Raw genomic sequence first — 21,848 nt, 5'->3', positions numbered from 1 at the left:
AAGCCTACTATATGCATAAGAATAATCTTGAAAATTTCACATTGGAAAGATTAAAGACTTGACGGTTTTTATAAAATACACGAATTACTCTTCTCATAAACCCACAATCGGCCGGCCGAACATGAGATGAACGAAAGTTAAATCTGATGACTTTTTATTATACATCATTACTTTAGAAACTTGTTTGGTTGACATTGAATTATAAACATGGATAGTATTAATTAATTTGGGATGACATCTCCTCAACCAGAAAATTAGGAGCTATATATTTTAGTTTAATGCATATGTGTGTGTTTATATATATAATTAAGGTGGTTAAGAGGTTTTTTTCAACCCCCAAAGCAAATGTTTCAAAAGATTATTATTATAAAAATACATAAATAGATTAAAGAATTAAAAGGTCAACTATAGATGATGGACAAAAGATGAACATATATAAAAAGCATTACTGATAAGGCAAAGAGATCAATATGGAAATTAAACGCATAATATAATTAATGGAGTTGAAGATGATGATGAATTGGTTAGTACTGTTGATATTTGGAGGTTTAGTTTTAGTTTTTGGAGTTTTGAAGAGATTGAATGATTGGTATTATGAAGCTAAGCTTGGGAAATTATGGCCTAAGCTTCCTCCTGGCCATATGGGTTGGCCTTTTCTTGGTTCTTCTCTATCTTTCATCAAAGATTACACTGCTGGTCGACCTCGAAGTTTCCTTAAAACCCTTAAGATCAGGTACATTTGATCACCCTTTTTGTTTGTTTTTTAGTTGAATGTGATATGTGTTGGGTGAGATATTCAACCATCCCGTCTTTTCATCGACATCAATATATATATTACATTTTTTTAAAAAAGGATTTATAGAGAGACAAATGAGAAAATTAAATTTTTCACACAAATAAGAGATGAATGACTAAGAAAATCAAAATTTATCTCGAACACACGACATATCTTTACCATAGGATCAATAGATATACAAAAGATACTCTCAACTAGGTTGACTTTATTCATAGCAATCTCATGATCATGTTTCAAGGTCAAAATCCATACCGTGTTGTTGGTTATCATATACAAAGCGAGTTAGAGAAGAGCAAAAAGAAAATAAAACAAAAAGTTGTGTTTCTTTTTTTTCTTTTTTTGATAGTTTCATATATTTATAATAAAATGTTTTTTTTTTCTCTATAGACATGGGAAAGCTGATATGTACAAAACTCACTTACTTGGGAGGGCATGTGTAATTGTTTACACACCTGAAATCTGTCGTCAAGTCTTGACAAATGAAGAAATATTCATTCCTAGTTTACCCAAAAACATAGTAATTTTATCTGGTAGAAAATCACTTATGCAAGTCACCAAGGCCGAGCACCGGCGCCTACGGCGGCTCACGACAGCCCCGGTCAGCAGCCACACCGCGCTCGAGATGTATATCAATGATATTGAGCAAACAGTGATGAATGGGTTAGAGGAATGGGCAAGCATGAAGTCCCCAATTGAGCTGTTGACTGAGATGAAGAAGTTGACTTTCAAAGTTATTTGGAACATTTTTATGGGTTCAACCTCTTCCATGGGAGAAAATGAGAGTTCTTTGTTTTATGAAGTTGCTGCCGGATTTTTGTCTTTGCCCATCAACTTTCCTGGCTTTGGCTTCCATAAGTCCTTCAAGGTAAATCAAGCTTTCCTTTTATATAGGTTAGATTGCATGGTTAGTTCTTCTATTAACTTAAAAAAGACTTACGAGGCAGGGCACTGTGAGGATGTATTGAGGCCGATAGCTTCTTTTCGTTCATGTTCTTGTTCCAACTAGCGCTTTAAACTTATTTGATTCTTCGTTCTTAATTACCAAATATTCCTTGTTATATATATAGGCACGAGAAAAGTTGATGGAAAGACTTCAATGTATCATCGATGAGAAGAGATCGATGAAAACGAGGAAAGGGGAAAATTGGGAAGCAAAAGATACGATGGATTTGCTCATAGATGTGAAAGATGAAGATGGTGAAGAGTTGGATGATGAGACCATTAGAGATTTGATATTTGGTAAGTTATTTGCTGGCCATGAAACTTCAGCTTACACTGCTATGTGGGCTGTTTTGTTTCTTACCGATCATCCACATACATTTCAAAAGGCCAAGGTAAAGTAATTTAATACTGTTCCTAATTTTTCCTAACTTTATTTGTAAAATCATCCATATAGATAGCATTGTTTATCGTTTTCGTCTAAATCCCAAGTCCTCAATCCAAATTTAATCACATCGTTTTTTGTTTTGAGACATGATGAAGATGCTAGAAAGATGTCAACCTAGTTTAGATGTCTCAGTGCACCTTCTAATCTAATCCCTCCGAATGTGTTGGAAATATTTTCAAAAAAAATAAGTAGATGATGACTAAAAGTGATATTTAATTGAATACTTTTAAATGTAAAATTACTCCTAAATAATTAAGTTCATCAATGTTTAGTTATTGGTAATATATTATTGATCGAATATAAAATTTTGGTATATATTTTGTAAATATTTTAGTCATGTTGTTCTATTTGAATATGTAAAATAAATAACTATATATGTTTAATTTAATAAATAATTATTTTAACAATGATTTTGAGGTTCGATATTTTAGGAAGAACAAGAAGAGCTTATTAGACGAAGACCCTCGACTCAAAAGGGTATAAATCTCTCCGAATTTAAACAAATGAAATATCTTTCCCAGGTATATACATTTTATTTTTATTTTCTTTTAATTTTTGGAAATTGTCAAAAATAGGACATTTGACGAAATATTTATACCTCAACAAAATAAAGTGTAATAAATTTTATTTTCTATTCGTGGTTTTGTCTACAAGTAGTTTGTCAACTTTTTATATTTTTTGAAAAATATTTCTTTAATTTTTCCTATTTACTTTATAAAGTTTTAGAGAGAGAAACAAATAAAACTATTTCAAATTATTAAAATGGTCATTTGTGTAGGTTAGATTAAATTGTTTTAATTAGCTTTCTAAATTAAAACATTTTTTGAATTTTTTATTAACTTCTAATTAAGATTGAAAAATTTTGTCTCCTTTTTATAATTTGGCTAATATTTAAAAACATGTGATAAAGAAAAATGGTTAGGAAACTATAATAATCCTTTTAGAAAATATAGATCAAAATATTATAAGATTTTATTGCATAAGGGAGGTTTCTTTTATTAACTTCCAGGTGATAGATGAGACACTTCGTGTTGGTAGTATCACATCTTTGCTTTATCGTGAGACAACGATCGATGTCGAAATTAACGGTTAGTTATCAAAGTACTTAATATATTTTAGTTATATATTTATCACGTGTATTATCATAATCTAGCATTGTAATTATCTTTTAATTATAGTACAATTTGCACTTTAATTTTTATTCTTTTAGGTAAAATTATACCAAAAGGATGGAGAGTACTACCTTGGCTATCTGAGCTTTATATGAATGAAACATCATTTTCTTCCCCACAAGATTTTAATCCTTCAAGATGGGATGTAAGTATTTATCCAATATTAATACATTTTCATACCTTTTCATTCCCTAAATATATATATTTTTCCATTTCTAATGTGACATAGGTGTGACACTTTCATATTAGCCTAAATTTTAACTTCAACTTCAAGAGTATGTGTGTATATATATATATATAACTTAAAAGTAGTGTATCTCTCCATGTCAATATTCATGTGTTAGAGTATTTTGTGAATGTGAAATAAAAACTTTTATCAATATACATAAGAGAATTATAAGATATCATCAAATTATAAATTCGAGTCCAAACTCTAAGCTAGCTTATAAAGTTTTCTTTTTAATTCTATCTAAATATCATACACCAACAAAGTTGTTAAACAAGTTTTTACTTTGAGTCGTCTTTAAGTGATTAGTGTAGTGTTGTTCGGTTGGAGGTTCTTACTTTTGTTCTAAGTAGCTTGAAGTTTTCTTTACGAAGACCCAGTTGGTGACTTTATCTCTCGAATGGAACCTTGAGTTAATTGTGTGCTTTTTTTTCTTTCTGGTGTAGGTTTTTGTTTTTTGTTTTTTTTTTCTCTCTCTTGTTTTTGTTGTGTTTTGTTTGTGCATCTCGAGCTGCAAGGTCACATTCTTTTTACGATCTAATACCTTTGCAAAAAAATAAAAAATAATCACATTGAACAACAGTTTTAGAAATATAGTAATTAAGTATGTATATATAACAAGTATTTTTTAAGAAATTACAAGTATAACAAAATCTACCGTTGATAAATTTCTATTAGCGATGTGGTCTATCACTAATAGACAATAAAAGTTGGACCAAATTTTGTCATAGACAAATTCTTTTAATTTGCATGGGTACTATATCCTTTTGATCTGATTGATTACTAGCAATATCGTCTACGAATACTTTAGATTTGTGAATGTTATTTAATATGCATTGTGTTTACATGTGATATTTTATGTTCCTTTGATCTAATGATTATTTTATGGCATTTTGGTTTGATTTTTTGTCTACACACAGAATGTTAGAGTGAAACCAGGAGCTTTTGTTCCTTTTGGATTAGGAAACAGGTTGTGCCCTGGCAGTGATCTGGCCAAGCTTGAGATCTCAATTTTTCTTCATTATTTTCTCCTCAATTACAAGTGAGTTTATTTGTTTTATGAATTTTCATTATGGATGTTTTAACGAACCAAAATATTCAGCAACATTTTAGAATCTCTATCGATAATAAACATAATCAAAACTTGCCTATGAGTCTCTTTTAAAGGAGGGTTTCTTCTTTTCTTTTTTTTCCTTTTCTATTTTTGTATATTTTCCTTTTATAAAAATAGGAGAGATTAAATTAACTATGATCATATATAAATTGCGTAATTGTTATTTTTATCTACTAAGCAAATTTTTGGAATGCAGGGTGGAACGACTTAATCCAAAATCTAAATTGACTTATGCACCATTCCCTCATCCTGAGGACAAATGTTTGGCAAGAGTGTTCAAAGTTTGAGTAACGAGATGTCTATATATATAAGATTATGAATGCTAGCTTTGTTCATCTTTTGGCTCAACAAAAATAAAACCTTTATAGATGAAGCCTTTTCTTAATTCTTCTTTGGAAAGGGAAGAAGATTAGAGCTTTTAGGCTTCTTGGTATTTGTGTGTACTTGTGCATGCATGCAAATGCATTAAACTAACCCTTCATTAGTATATTATAAATACTTTATCGTTATTAGAAAATATATATCTTTAATGGGTTTGAGTATTAGTTTAAAAGTTCTAAATTTTCTTTTTACATTGGAGAATGCATCGGTAAGAAGAGCTAAGAAAGTTTATAATTTTATCATGAGTATAGTTCAACTAACATTTTTATTGTCTATCAATTTTGAAGTTAAAAGTTCGATTCACCTACGCTGCATAAAAATCAATATCTTTGTAAAAAGAAATTAAAAATCATAACTTATGTAATTTATAATTTTACTAAGAGAAGGGTAATTTGGATTCGGAGTCAAAATCTTATTTTTAAAAAAAGTTTTTAAAAGACTACAATTTTTCTAGTTTTTGAAAACATGAAATAAAAGTGAACAACAAAAAAAAGATATCGATGAAAATAATATTTATAAATTTGACTTTTTTAAAATTAAAGAAACCAAAAAACAAACCTACGGTATGAGAGAAGAAAGGTTGTAATAGAACGATGGACAGAGGGCGAGAAGCGAGAATTTTTTTGTTAATCTCAACTAAATTTGTCGTCAAGTCAATCAAAAACGTTGTTTTCAAAAATTGAGTAAATCTTATTATTCCTCCAAATTTTAGGTCGTCCATCAAGTGAAATAACATAATTCAATTTCATTCCATTGCTATCACCAGCAGATTGTTATACAAATTTAATCGTAGAAACAGTGTCAAAAATTAGAAAAATTTACTGAGAATGAAGGAATAAAAAATATTATCGCTATCCCTAAGTTTATACCTAGTTTTTGATTGGGTTCTCACGTTTCAAGAAGTAACATTTTTACTTCTAATATTTGAGTTTAATTTTTCTTTTGTTCTTTAAATTTCAAAATATTACATTTTTATCGGTATACTCTTCACTTAATCTTCGAACTTCAATATTTTATACATTTTTACTAAATTTTTCACATTAGTATTCGACTTTTAGTTGATTAATTTAAAATAATTGTGATTAATTAATTTTAATAGGGGAAGGAAAATGAGTTGAAAATTAACTAACTTAATTACAATTAGTAGAGATTAATATCATAAAGTAAAAAATAAAAAAAGTGAAAACGTGAATGAAAAAAGTGTAAATATTGAAATTCAATATATAGGGGCAAAAAGGTATTTATGTTCGGTTAATTTTCAAAAATAAAGAACTTCCGGGTCAAAAATTGGAATTTCCATAGATCAGCTTCGAAGGGTCCCTCTCAGATTCTGATGAGAGAAGAAGAAAGTTCCCCTCTCGGTGAAGACGAAGACGAAGACGAAGACGTGGCGAAATCTTTGGCTGTGTCATGGCGGAGATCGTTGAGGATTCCAATTTCAATCGGAACATCAGTAATCGCAATCCTCCACAAGACACAGTCGAAGTCATTGTTCGAACCATCGGCCCAACGCGCCCCTCTCGCCTTCTCACCCCTTCCACGATCAAGGTTCAGAAACCTTTCTTCTTCATCGTCTTTCAAATTAATCGCCTGAAGGTTTTTTTATGCGGAATCGTCAATGCATGTGATGATTACCCATTTTCTAGCATTTACGTCTCTGTTGATTTTGTTCATCAGGTGTGCGATTTGCGAAAGCTGGTTGCAGAGAGTAGCCGATTACCGATTGGGAATTTGAAGCTTATTTTACGGGGAAAAATTTTGGATGACTGTAAAAATGAAGATGATGTATATGTGCGGCTCAATCATGGCGGTATATTTGCGGTATTCTGCTGATTGCGTGATTTTGCGTTCTGTTGTATCATTTGTGTTTGAATTACTTTTTTGTCTTTTGGGATTACAAAGGTACTTGAAGTTTTGTGTTCTGATTCTTTGAATAGAAAAAAATGAAGTCTTTTTGGGGTTCGGGATGCCTAAAACCAAATCCCGCAACTTAGACTTAGAAGTCTTTTTTTGTTTTCTGTTTTCAAAATTTTTTCTTGTCTCTTTTCAATTTCTTTACCATGGTTTTCACTTCTTTTAAGGATAAAAGATTTGAATTGTAAGTCAAAATCTAAAAGCAAATACTACTTCTCAGTTTTCAAAACTTAGCTTAGTTTTTTAAAATTTCGGTAGAAAGTGAACAACATAACAAAAAAAGAAAAAGAACTTAGATGAAAGTAGGCTTAATTTTCAAATACTAGATGGTTAATATGATCCTAGTTTTACGATTTTTGGGACTTCTTGTGGTGGTAGTTGTTTGAATGGTTATATGTGCGTAAGGTTCAAAAATGCCTTTGTGATACAAGTTTCTCGATATTATATATTATTCGCTCCCAATCGTCCAGGATTTTGGACTTACATTTTTCAAATGCTTTTGTAATTGTTTTTTTGTAATTCAACTCTGTCGTTATTCTTGAGTATCGTCGGTTAGTCCTTGACTTTTCAAATCAAGTTTCTTTTTTATAGTTGAAACACTAGAGTTCTTGGATAACAATCAGTGGTATTAGTTTCTGACTCTCTGGTATCAACTAAGGCTTTTGTTACGGATAAAACTATAAAAGAGAGCAAATTTCCCCACTGCTAAACGTTGTTATTTATTTCTATTACCAAGTGAAATTTTGGCTCTGTTGTTGAGTACTATTCCGCTAATCGTAGTTCTAGCTTACTGGGCCATGTTTGCTGTCTTATGGATCTGTTTCGTGATGGTGGTGGTAACTCTGGGTGCTTGTTGCATGGCATCTGTTTCTTTATTGTTTCATACATGTTTTTCTGCAGTATTCTAAATGCTTTGACTTTCAGTGGCCTTCTCATTTCTCAAGTCAGTTTGAAATCAGTAATTGAACACCTCTTTTCGTTCTGTAGATTCATTGACTGTTGCTGTGAAGCCAAAGCCTCCAGCAGAACATCTTCGTGATGAATTTGATGAAGATGAGGATGACCTGGTATGAACCACTGAAACTCAATTGTTGATTTTGGACAGGCAGCTCAGTTCGAAGTCTTTCTAAATTGTTTTTTCACATGGATGCTTGCATTTTCAGAAGTTTAGGCTTCCAGAGTCTTCAAGTCGTTTGAAGAAGAAAGTCTACACTTTTCTACGTGAGAAGTTGAAGTTTCCTGGTAATAATCATATCAAATTATGCAAAGAAGTTCAACGTATGAATTGGCTAATTGCATTTTGGGTTCTCTGTTCTGTGAATAGATATCCTTTTGATGGTGGTTTTCTCTCTCAGTCTGAAGGGTTGGGCTGCTATTCTCCTCTGGTTTATCATGGCACCTGTTGCCCATAGCTGGGACCTTGGACCTTTATATGTAAGTAATGATGTTCTGTTGGTTTGATTTTTAATCTTGGTGTTGCTATTTTAATTTTTCAGTAGTTGATATTTTGATGGCAACCTTAGGAGTTGTTTCATAAACTGTTCTGCAACTTTGTTTTTCAAAGAGTTCTGTAACATAATTAACAAGTGCCTCCTAGAATATGGTTTACTATGCATTGCATTCATTGTTGTCCAATTGTGTTGTCGGAAAAACTAGTTTCAATTGTTCTAAAAAAAACTCGTCTCAAAGAATAAATCAAGAGGAATCAAATTTGGAAAATAGTTGCTTGATATTTCAACTTAGGGTTTTGATGTGAAACACCTTTGTTTTTATATCAATTCTTAGAAGGCCTCTCTCTTTCTCTTTTTCTCCTTTTTTTTTCTTTAAAATTTTTGGGAAATAGATACTACTGTAACTTTGAGTAGGATCTTCTTTCAGCAAGTGTGAAAATCTCTGTTCTCCATATCCTTTATTAAGCTGATATAACTTGTCTGGTATATTGTGAAAAATGTATGCATTGGATGGAAAACTAGTTTGTTTTTCTTAAATTCACATGCCACAACATTAAAATATGTGCTTCTTTTAGATTAATAAAAAATTTATGGTCAACTATTTAGCAAGATTTACCATGTTCGAATCCTATTTGCAGATACTTGGAACTGGTTTTTGCATCATTCTACTAAATCTTGGACATCGACGATCTGGGGAAATGAGGTACTTGTTGTACTTGATAAAAACTCTCATTCCATTCATTAGACCTCATCTGTAGAGCAGCAATTTTGATTGCACTTGATAAACTAAGAGAATGCATGATTGCATGTCTTTATATTTTCCTGTCTCATTTAAGGTATTTTGCTTTTCTTTTTTGGTAAGAAACAATGCTGAATATACAAGGGCATAAAAAAATACAAAGTCCGAAAAAGAAAAAGGAGTTTGTTGCTATGGAAATAGACCTAGTCCAAAAGCACGATACCAAGCTCATAATTACCAAAAGTCCTCATAACTGAAACCCATAAGGTTCCCAAACTTCCTCACCTGATCTCTCAACCACTCTAAAAGTTCTATTATTCTTCCCACTCCTTATACCCCACAAAATTAAGAAGGAACTATCCAGCCACAAAACTTTGCCCGTTCTCTAAACAAAGAATGTAAAGCACCTCCTCCACTTGAGCCCTGTGGTGGCTATGCCAATCCCAACAAATACCAAACCATCTCATCCTGCATCTCCTAAGGTAGTCTAGTGAGCAAACTGAGTTCTAAAATAGATGATATACATCCTCCTCATTCCTCCTGCAGAGAGTGCACCATTCCGAGAATAAGACAAGGGAATAGTGTCTTTGAACTTAATCCATGATGTGACTCTCCCATGTACAATCAACGGTGGATCCAAAAATTTTATTGACGGAGGCTTTATAGATTAGTAAAAAATATCTGGAAAAAATGTGAGTGGGGTTTGAATCTGGGTTTAGACGGGGGGGCTGGGAGACTGTTTTACCATTGAGCTAACTTCTAAAATTGGTATTATTTTAGTTTTTTATATACATGTAAAATAAAAAGCATAAAGTTGAGGTATCTTTAAAAAATAAAAGAAGGAAGAAGAAAACCCTAATCCCTTAATCTGCCACACAAACACAAACTTCTTCGGGATTTTAATATTCCATAGTAAATCAAATACATGGAGAAAGGGAAGACAAAAACAAGTTAACTTTCTTTGGAATTGTTCTTAAATGTATTAGACCCCTGAATCAGTACATGTGTGGAAAAAGAAAAGGAATGGGATTAAAGGGTCAAAATAAGAATGGGTGATGATGTAAATTAATTGAAAGTCAGAATTAAGAACCTAGGAAGTGGGTGTGAACTATCAGTATAAAGAAGTATAACTAGGGAGTCAAAAGAGAAAATGGTCTATAGAGTATAATATTCTGTAGGAGGGGCTGGGAGCTTTCAATTTCTCTGCCCAACTTTCAATTAGTTTTTAATTTCATATCCTTAACTAGTGGTGCTAGAACAGTTGAGTTGAGTCCAAGGGGTTGATGGTAGCGAATAGGAAAATACAGAATCACTTGAAACCAAATGAGGAGAAGATAATGTTTAAACAGACACATCGGGATATAGAGTGCAGGGTATGGAATTCACCAAATGCAAAAGGAGACTAGGCATTTGATGGAGCACTATGTGGAAAATATAGTAAATCCTTAGGATGGAGCTAATCTCATGTGAAGCTGAGTTAGATAAGTCGAAGGTGCCAGTCATACAAGCTGAGGTGACAACACTGTTATGGAGAGGAATTGAGATGGTTTTAGCAGGAGGAAGGAAGTCTCTTTCTAAAATTCAATTGTGTAGCAAAAAAGAGGACTAGGGCTACTTTTGTCAATGCAAGAGGGACATCTCTGATAGATTTCTAGCTTTTTAATCAGAGACTACCGCAAGGGAGTATGAAGGAAATTCATATTAATGGTAGGCATTGTTGATTGGCTTTCCGTTTTGGGTGTTGAAAGCAGATTTTGTCAATGGCCTCAAGGTATATGTTTATACGGAGGAAGAATTATACAGCAGGTCATTGTAGAAGTTTTAGCTGCAAGTGATGCTTGAGAAAGGAGAATATCTAACAGAAATGTGGTGGTATGGTACAGACAATATATCTAATTGAAGATATGCATTTTGAGGGAGGTGTTGACAAGGGGAGAACGGAGAAGTAAGTTGTGATGGAAAATTGTTGATGGAATCGTTGTTGAGTTCAGTGATGGGCTTTGGTATCTTCTCTAGGATACGACTATGAAGATGAATGGATGAGTACGAGGAGAGTAGATTCTATTAATTGTCTGTGTGCAACACAACTTTTTTTGGGGGAGAAATTGTACAAGATTTAACACTGATAACGACCAAAAATAAAGGTCGAGTAGTCGTGGACATCAGAGTATTTGTTTGAACAAGGGGGTGTCTTTCTGTCGCCTCACATGCTGAGACAATTATGGAACTTGTCGTCTTAAGGTGCTTGCATCTTGAAAACGCTGGATAACATTTGTTAAAATAAAATAAATGTTTTGCCATTAATTGATCTTTTGATAATAACTATCTAAATAAAGGGTTTCTTCTAAAAAGAAACAATACCTGTTTTATTCTAAATTTGACAACAATGTTTTGAAGTAAAAATTGTTGTCCCTTTTCAAACAATTTTTTAAAATAAGAAATCCCGATTTTAAAATTCTGTTTCTGATAGCAAAGTGTCGAGATAAAAATTGTTGTCCTTCTTAAAACAAATTTCTAAAATAAGAAGTCACTGATTGAAAATCCCATGTTTCACAACTAAGTTTTAAAATTCAATTTTCCACAAGTGTTGAAATAAAAACTGGTGTCCCTTTTAAATTAGATTTTGAATTAAGAAATTCTGGTTTTGAAATTCAATCTTAAATGTTTTGGAATAAAAATTGGAGCGAGAGCGACATATGTCCTGCCCTAGGGATCTCTTTTGAGAAGAGCTTTGGAGTGATCACCATCGATCATGGATTTGGTCATATTTCTTTATTTTTAAATTATCATATTATCTTTTTGGCCTGAAAAAGATAATGTTTTTTGTATTTAAGTTTCCAATATTTTGATTATGTTTATTTACATTTAGTATTTATGAGCCTCTATGGCTATTAGAGGTTGGCTTCCCAACTTCTTTGACGAGTTTTTGTATTGCTGTAAGGATTGTTGGATTGGAACTTTTCGGTTACAGTAAGCAATTGACCACAGTCACCTGATTGCACCATCAGGGGTGCATCACATTTGTGATGGGCGTGCGGACCACCTAAGTACTGATTCAGTGGAAAGGGATGTGTGCTGATGAGATGCCATATAGGATCCAGCCATCACATAGTATCCAGCCATCACATAGTATCCAGCCATCACATAGTATCCAGTTGTAACTTCTCTTACCTTGAGGGCAAGGTTTCTTTGTTGTTTGCATTGGTAGGCCCCTGATCTAACCAATACATAATTCAAGGATAGGGAAATTGATGGCATAAAGGGCAAAAATGAGATCGAGCAGTGATGTAGACTGATTTGGGGCTGGAGTTGGAAGAAATCTAGATGGTTGGTTAGGACTATTAAAATGCAAACACGTGTAGTTTACTAATGGGATCGCATATTCTTGGACGATTGAACTCTCGTGCATTCTCCTTAACTTCCGACTAGTTAGCATTGACTTTTCCACTTTGAGCCTGCCCAAAAAGTTGTTAGGATGTGTCTCTATATGGACTCATTAATCATTGCCTTTATGTACAATGTAGCTTATATTGTTTTCCCCTCTTGAATTTTTCCAGCATCAATAATTTATTACTTATTGAGTTATGACTTATCATGGTAGCTTGTACATTGAGTTCTCTTTATTTATACATTGTAGCTTGGAAGTTGTATTGTATATTCCATCTTGTTATTGTCCGGTATAGTAGTATCGTACTTATTGAGCTATGATTGAGGATCATGCCATATTTTGAATATCGTGGTAGCTTCCACGTTGAGTTCTGTCTTGTAGTTGTCCAGCATTGGTAGCGTCTTACCTATTGAATTACAATTGAGGCCATGTCATCTGTCTTACCTATTGAATTACAATTGAGGCCATGTCATCTTTCTAACCTCTGAATCCCCAAATTTTCCAGTGCATATTCCATCTTCAATGAAGGTTTCAGAGAGCTTCCAGGGACACTGAATGCCGATCGTCTCGATAGAGATGTTCGGCTGGGTCAGTTCTGATCACCTTAATATTTTAATGTACTTGAAACAGACAAAAGATTCCTGAGAAAGTTGTTGTGTTTTCTTCATTCATGTGTATAAAAACCTCCGTATATCTTCAGTAGTAATAGATGACTCTCTCTCTCTTTGTTCTCTTTCTAACATGATTGATTGGACGTAATGTGAGACTGATAGATATCAAGAAATCGTGGAAGGCAAGTTGGCGTTTGTGTTGTGTTATATTTTTCTTGAAAAACCATTTTTGTTATTATTATTATTATTCTGGCCGTCGTTTTCAGTTGTATTTGTTTGTTTTGTGAAGCAAAGAGAATGGTAGATTTAGAACTGGAGAAAACAAAATGATGGGGTTTTCTTTTGCATTTTGTTTTGGAAATATCCCAACAGGAGGATATGGCTATTCATTTTCTGATATCTAATGAGTTATGATTATTTATGACAAAGCTCTGTTGCAGAATATGGCAGATGGCAGACCAAAGTGCTTCCCTTGACAGCAGGTAACCCTTCACCTCTTTGCATGATGAATTATTAGTCCGTGCTTGTTTGGTAACATTCTCGTTTTGGAGAAGAATTACTTTATTTGGGGCGGAAAGAATCACTAAATAAATGTCTCTCTTATGCAGTTATTCAATTCTTTTATGTACTTTATAGATTTTTAAAATTGTTTACTTCTTTAACCAAATGTCTAAAAGAATAAAGTAAGAATGCTTAGTACTTTTACTGTTACAAACAACTCATCTAAACTCCTGGTAGACAATTGTAGGTATGGAAGAATGAACTGCATACTTTAAAAGGGGAGAATGTATGTTAGTTACGATCGAGTTTAGTTAGACTCATCTGAAAGTGTGTATATTTGTCAAAATATGCAAATTTGTATTTGGTAACATCTGCTTATTTTTTATACTTAAAAGTTACATAGGGGCATATTAAAAGTATTAAAAATAAGGTTATGATACATTTGATGATTTGAAAGAATAAAAAGTTACAAAACAAAAAAAAAAATTAGAATATACATTTAATGATGCTATCTAGTGAGATTTCTCTCTAAAAAGTTATGACTATGAATTTGTTAATCATCCATTTGAACTTTGGAAAGTGGAAAATCAAAGTGAAATCATGATCAAATTAAATGTTCATTATTTTAAGATATGGAGGACTTTTTTTTTATTATTTTTAATAGTAATCTTATTATTAATTTTACAACATTGTTTCTTCTTAACCTTTTCCAAAAAAAAAAAACAAAACAAAACAAAAGAAGATTAAAAAAAGGGGTTGTGGATGGTTTTAAAATATTTCATGTGATGTAAATGTAATTCTAAAATGAGGGGTGAAAACTCCTTTTTCTTAATCTTGATTTGAGTATAAATTAATGATAATTAGGAACTATATGAATTGGCACAATTCATGATGATCCCACGAAAAACAAATTGAAGATTCAATTTCCTAATCATAATTATATAAGAACATAAATCTCCAAGTTGATAGCCACACAAACACAAAATCATAAAATTTAGATATCATCGCTAATCTAGGATTTTGAATCTAAAGTCAAATTAATAAAACTCTAAACCATAATGATTAAGAAGGAAAAAAAAAAAAAAAAGAAAAAGAAAGTGAGAACCACTCTTTTTGTATAATGAGATTATGGTTTCTATTGGTTTTAGTATGGATTTTAAGATTAGATATGAACATAAAGAAAAGATATGAGATCAAGTGGGGTTTCATATATGCTTTCTTCAAGTTTTATATTTGATATATTATATATTTCTCATCTCTTTTTGCTTTTCCTCATATTTAAACTTGTTTTATTTAAATTGTCAATTAGTTTTTCAAAAGTGGATCCAACATTTTTCCTTCGTTTAAGTTCGGTGTCATGTTTACACATGTGTGACTTATTCAAAAATCGATCTGTTTATGAAAGAGTGTATTTGATAAGATCGAAAAACCTATATGATGTTCATCCTAACGATGTGGTAAAAGGTATAAATCGATACATTGATATAACTTTGTAGAGATATAAAAAGACTTTTTTTTTTTCTTTTTTTGTTAGAATATCAATCGGTCCTTATACCTTTTAATAATCTTTGTTCAAATTTAGCTCATTTTACTTTCAACGAACACTTAATCTTTTAAAATAAATCTTTATCGAAATCAATTAAATAACAATAATTTTTATACAATAAAATCTAATACGTAATAAATCAACATCAGAAATTAAATTTAAGGTTTATCGAAGGATGCATATTAAAATAAGACAATTAAAAATGTAGATATAAATGGATTGTTTTGTTAAGAAAGAAAGAAAGGAAAGGAAAGTGGGAAGTGCATTTATTATTAGTGGATTTAGTGGTGGTTGCAATGCTAATCCATGAGAGCACGTAATGTTGTTCCTTTTTTACAAAAAATAAAAAGTCAACCATATACCATTTTTATTAATTGTGTGACAAATCAATTAATAATAACAATACTATACTCTTTCTTCTTCTTCTTCTTCTTCTTCTTCTTCTTCTTCTTCTTCTTCTTCTTTCTTTCTTAATTACAAATTTTGTGTTTATATATACAACAAAATCTCTTCACCTACTCTCTCTCTACCTTTCTTTTCTTTTCTAACTTCTCTTCCACTCACCATTTAATTCCTTTTTTTTTTTTTATATCCAAGAACTTAATTCATTCATTTCCTTCTAATTAATTCAATACTTCTTTTTGTACTTTGATTCTATAATTTCACCTTTAATCTTCCATTTGGTTTTCTTTTGTAACTTTACAAGTTTATATTTTTGTTTCCTAGTTTAGATTTTTGTTTTAGTTTGGTGTCTATAGTTTTATTTAAAAGTTTAGGTATTATGTAACTTTTTTTTTTTTTATCTTCAACTTTTAAATTTTGGGTCAAATTTAATTTATATAGGAAGATTCAAACCACGGGTCTTATGGTTTAATAGCACACTCGTATGTAAAAATTGAGCTACGCTTGGTTGGATAATTTTAGGTCTAGGTTTTATCAAGATGTTTTCCGTTTAATATATCCTAAAATATTCGTTAAAAGAATGCATAAAGAAAAAGAAATACTATTACAAATAGAGATTATTTTAAATGATAGAACTTCTAAGAGTATTTACAAAATATAATAAAATATCACAGACTATCTATAATTGATCGCGGTAGACCAAGATAGACACAAATAGTAGTCTATCTTGATTGATTAAATAGTAATCTATCGTGATTCATTACAGCCAGATAGACGGTGATATTTTACTATATTTTGATTCATTTTACTATAATTAAAAATAACCCATAAAAATATATATGATAACGATGTAGAAACTAGGTTAAATATCTTGGTTTTTTTTTTTTTTTTTGAAGTTTTAATATACTTCAAAGTTTCTTAAAATCTCATATATCATTGAAAAATAATATATATAAGATAGTCAACACCTAGTTGGGAGATAAAACTAAATATAGAAATATGAAAAATACTCTCTTTTTTTTTCTTTTTATGAAAGATCAATATTCAAATCTTAATAAATATAGTCAAAGAGAAAACTCTGATTTTTCTACATCAAATTTCACTAAAGAAAATGTTTCAATCAAAGGAACCAAAGTCCTTTTTTTTTTAGCCTCTTTACAAATTTGAATTTAAATTAATATTCATATTAATATTTTTACAATAAAAAATTAAATTATATATATATATATGCTACAAAGTTTTGTTGAGAGTTTCCTTAATTTCACTAGAAAACTTGTTAAATAATTAAGAGCATCTCAATTTTAAATGATATCAATTTGAAAAAAAACTACATATCTTTTGACTTGAAAAAATAAAAAAGATTGATTTAAAAATTTCAACAAAAGAAATGTTTAAATAATGTCAATTATTCAAATTTAGCATCTCAAGTCAAGTTAGTGTAGTGTAGTTGTTGAAGAAGACTTGAATTGTAAAAGAATAAGTCAAATACTTTATTATTTAGGTTAAGTAATACTTTTTAAGTTTTTTAATTAAAAAAAACTATATGTCTTAGAAAGATATTTTTTATTTTAAAAACTTGATTTGAGTTAAAGTGAGAAATTATTGCAAAATTTTTAAAAACCATATGGAGTTAAAAGCTAATTGGCTTAGGTTCAAATTGTAGTTACTTAGTTATAGAAATTGTCGTAAATATAACAATTAGATTTAAAATAATTAAGTACGTAACAAATTTTTAAAAAAATTATAAATATAGCAAAATCTGTCAATGATGAGATCCATCGATAGACAATGTTGCAAATATTGGTCTATTAATGATAAATCATGAGAGTCAATCAGCGACAAAAGTTTATCATTGATAGACTTTATTGTATTTACAATTTTTTAAAATCGTTATTATATACTTAATTATTATTGTTCATAAAATTACTACTTATTATAATTATTTGATTATATGAGATTCTTAATCATGGAGGTTGATATTTGGCTATAAACTAGAAAATTTATAATTCATTTGATTACAAAATTCACATTTTACGTTTGATGATTTTTTTTTTCATGATATGATTTAGATTTTAAGTTAAAGGATTAGGGATGTACAAATAATTGAACATAAGAATTTTGAAAGATATAGTTGACAATGTTATAATTAATTAAGGATAAACTATATTTTTTGGTTTCTTAAATTTGAGGTAAGTATCATTATGTTTGTATTGTTCTTAAGTTTTACAAAATTAATAAAATAATTTTAAATGGTCTTTGAAGTTAAATTGATATTAGTATCACAAACAGAATGCTAGCGTGGGAGCTTAAGAGACTATGTCATATGTTGATCGATGTATGTTAAAATTTCATCCTTTGGACTCAGCAACGTCATCTTTGCTTATCTTATACTTATTCTAAGTGTGAAGATTGTTTATGCTTTACCAACATGTTGAATATTTCAACGATTAAATATTGAATATATATATATATATATATATATATAGGAGAGATCACCTAACATATAAAATATTTTGACAGTTTTTGTCGACGTACACATTGTACATCTGCAAAAGTTTTTCTTTTTTAGTGAATTGCTCTAAGCTAAACACGTGTAACTTTGGAATTCTTACGATTGACCCATTAGAAATGAAGGTTGACATTGATGGTATAGATATCTACTGTTGATTCTTCTAAGCATTTATTCAACACATTCTTTCGTATTTTCAAGATCTATCTCATTTAATCAAGTGATATATATATTATTCCTCTTCGACTAGCTTTCATACTCCTCTTCTACTTGGTGTTACATATAATCTTTTTAGATTATGTGGTTTAGTCACATCATACTTAGAAAGGTTCCGCTCAGATACCATCATTAATGCCCCAAGCTAAGATTTGATTGATATTCTTGACACTCTTGATTTCTATATCCTAGAATTTGTATTATTGAAATGTTGATTCTTCGAAACCAATTAATAAGAAAGTTGGAACAAAAAAAACACACACAAAAGAAAAGATGTTTTCAAACAAAAAGAACAAAAAAGACAAAGAAAATAGACTAGAATTTGAAGGTAAGCCAATTAGGCAAACCCCCATGTGAAATTTGAAGAAAACAAATCTAAAGAGGAAGAGTGATTGGTGAAAAGTTATTGTCATACTTTGTTTTGTTCACTTTGCTTTCTTAAAATTCAAATTCTGTCACCAATATTCTATATATCTTCTTATCTCATCAATGTTATTGCAATTCACAACTTTAATTCATTTTACTCATTTAAATAATAATAATAATAATAATAATAATAATTCTTTGTATTATTATTTTACAAATCACTTCAACTTTGGTTTCAATATGACTTTTACTTTTCTCTCTGACATTGCAAAATTTACATCTACATTTAAAGTGGTGAATACCCTTTTTAAATGTGTTTTCACTTTTTTATTAGTTTTTAGCCAAAGAAAAAAAAAATTGAAACTTTTTTTTTTTTGTTTAATGGGATGTTAGAGAAGGGTGTTTGTGTTAAATGGGCTCTTTCTTCGGAAAAAATTTTTCGTTTTAGTTTTTGAATTTTCATCGTTTGGTGCGTTTAGTCATTGAGTTTTAAAAATAGATCATTTTAGTTCCTGGGTTTTGGAGAATAGGTTTATTAAGTCGTTCAACATTAACAATTTGTTAACGTAGAGACAAAAATCTGACTGGACTTAAAAATTATCTATGTGAGTGCTAATTTGTCCACGTTAATTTTTGTTTTAAACTAAATCAAATTTAATAAAATAAAATCATAAAAACATTAAACCCATCATAATCTTTTCTAAGTAGCAAAGCCGCTCCAGGAACTCACGATCTATTTTATTAGCTTCAAAACTTAGGAACTTAAAAGATCAATTTATAAAAATTCAAGGACTAAACACACCTGAGTGACTAAAAGGGTATTTTTCCTATCTTTTTCAACATACGAAATAAAAAATTGAATTAAATTTATATAAAGTGAGCAATGTTCATATTGATCGACCATAATTGACTCTTACCGAAATGATAATTAATTAATCAATTCTTAACCACTTAAATGCACATCATTCCACATGATCAATTGTCATATCTTTTCACTTTAAAGATATAATTCTCATTATATATATAACATTCTTCATTAAGGACAGTTTTCTTGATCTCAATTAATAAATTACATTGCAAATTATTTGCAGCTTTTTTAAAAAGAGAAAGGATATATAATTTACTATTAAAAGAAAAAGTCCATATCAAATCATTTATTTATTATCATTATTTAATATAACTTCTTTTTAAGATAAAAAAAAATTGTGAAGTTGTGAAATTTAATAATTTTAGCATAGCTATATACTATATGAGTGAAGTAGGCTTTTTCTTTTTCTTTTTCTTTTTCTTTTCTTTTTTTCTTTTTTTTTTTTTTTTTTTTTTTGGAAGAATTGATGTAGGTTTTGAGTTATTAAATTCATAAAGTGATTTCACTTTCTCTATTTTCTAGTTTATACTAAAATTTAATTAAAGGAATATAAAATTATATATTACATGTTTCATCAAAAGTGGAAAAATCATTACATGTAGCATAGTTATTGTTAAATCTTTTTAGTACATTTATTTTGAAGTAGAGGATTGAACATCTGACCTTTAGACCTTTAGAGATCGTGTCAATATCAACTTATTTTAGCTCCTCACTATGTTTATGTAGGTTGTTACATTTGTTAAAGTGAGCAAATAACTTATCGAAAAGTTATATGCTCACTCTAGCAAATGTAATAACGTACATGAAGATAGTTATATATTCCTATGTAATGAAACCTTATACATTTATATAAACAAATTTATAAATATTGATAACTTTCAAATTGAGTATTAAAATATATATATATATATATATATAAAAAGAAAACAATATTACTTTTGTACAATGTGAAAGTTTGAAGGATCAATTTTAATTTGTAATGATGTTTTAATATTTACGTAATTAACCTATCTCCCATGTCTTTTTTAATGTTCTAATTAATTACGTAGTATTCAAATATGCTTTAAAATAAAGTAGTTTAATTTGACTAAATTACTTTGTTAGTAATACAAAAACCAAAATACCAACAACTGGTTTGATAATTAATTGGTTTTTTATTTTTAAATCATAAATATATTTAGATTTTTTTTTCAATTAAAAAACATTTAGTTAAGAAATTCAAAACAAAAATTAAGATAGTTTTTCGTACGTTCTTGTATTTTTCTTATAAAATTATGGTCAAAAGTTAATAAAATCTTTTATAAAAAAATAAAATTTACGTATAATTGTGTTCGGTAACCAAGAGATTTGTGATTCATGGCACTTTGTGCACAATGGGTAGAACAAAATTGCCTACAAAAATTACGTTAATTAGTTCAGTTTAAATTAGTTGCTTTCATCATTTTTCTTCTGTCGATGTGTTTATTTTTGCTATTTTCTCAATTGATTTGTGATATTTATATTTTTTTTTATCTCTATAGATGTTTTAAAAAAATTAAATTCAAGATACAATAATTTGAATCTATTTTATAAAGAAATATAAAATTAAAAATGGATGTTTGCAAAAATAGCAAAAAAAATTATGATAATATATGATCCACGTCACTACATTTTTTAAATTACAAAATTAGCAAATTTGAAAGCGGAGAGCCTTCTGATGGCCTTTTATTAACCGTCTATATATTTAATTACCTGTGGTATTTGTCATATTTGCAATATGCAAAAAGAGGGTGCTATGAGTTGCTTTTTTCTAATTTTTTTGTCATCTGATGCAATTTTCTAATTAAAAACATGGTCAAAACGTTATTGTTAAAAAAAAACAGAGAACAAAAAAACACAATTATCAAAAAAAAGAAAATCAAAGTTTAAAAATGTAAAAACCAAATGTCGTTACCGACCATAGCCTAAATGGTTTTTATTATTATTTTTTATTTTATCAATGAACCAATATTTTATCCGTTACATGGATTTTTGTGTGAAACTCAAATTTATCAACTAATAGAATTAGAAAACAAAAAACAGTAACAAACACATTTATAGTTCGAAAACAAAATGAAATAAAAAACAAAAAAACAAAAATTCAAGTGCTATCAAAAGGGGCCTAAATGATTTTTTTTTCATTTGTTTTATCAATGAACTAGTATTCTATCTGTTAAATGACTTTCCATGTGAAACTCAAACTTATCGACTATACAACTAATGTATTCAAATTTGAAACTTTC

The 21,848-nt window shown here is 29.7% G+C and overlaps 2 protein-coding genes across 2 annotated transcripts; both read left to right on the top strand.

The window, feature by feature from the left end:
• The first annotated feature begins 449 nt into the window (after positions 1-449).
• On the top strand, positions 450-5,062 carry LOC103490802 (beta-amyrin 11-oxidase-like). Its single transcript, XM_008450492.3, has 8 exons — positions 450-733; positions 1,184-1,661; positions 1,864-2,130; positions 2,615-2,704; positions 3,193-3,271; positions 3,394-3,500; positions 4,502-4,623; positions 4,892-5,062. The coding sequence occupies exons 1-8, from the start codon at positions 498-500 to the stop codon at positions 4,980-4,982; spliced, it is 1,470 nt and encodes a 489-aa protein (XP_008448714.2). The 5' UTR covers positions 450-497; the 3' UTR covers positions 4,983-5,062.
• A 1,330-nt stretch (positions 5,063-6,392) lies between these two features.
• Positions 6,393-13,386, top strand: LOC103490803 (uncharacterized). Its single transcript, XM_017045196.2, has 7 exons — positions 6,393-6,624; positions 6,754-6,886; positions 7,978-8,057; positions 8,154-8,232; positions 8,315-8,424; positions 9,080-9,144; positions 13,074-13,386. The coding sequence occupies exons 1-7, from the start codon at positions 6,487-6,489 to the stop codon at positions 13,165-13,167; spliced, it is 699 nt and encodes a 232-aa protein (XP_016900685.2). The 5' UTR covers positions 6,393-6,486; the 3' UTR covers positions 13,168-13,386.
• The last annotated feature ends 8,462 nt before the right edge of the window (positions 13,387-21,848 follow it).

Source organism: Cucumis melo, chromosome 6 (assembly GCF_025177605.1).
Source record: "Cucumis melo cultivar AY chromosome 6, USDA_Cmelo_AY_1.0, whole genome shotgun sequence".
NCBI lineage: Eukaryota > Viridiplantae > Streptophyta > Magnoliopsida > Cucurbitales > Cucurbitaceae > Cucumis > Cucumis melo.
This window is presented reverse-complemented; position numbering and strand designations above follow the sequence as displayed.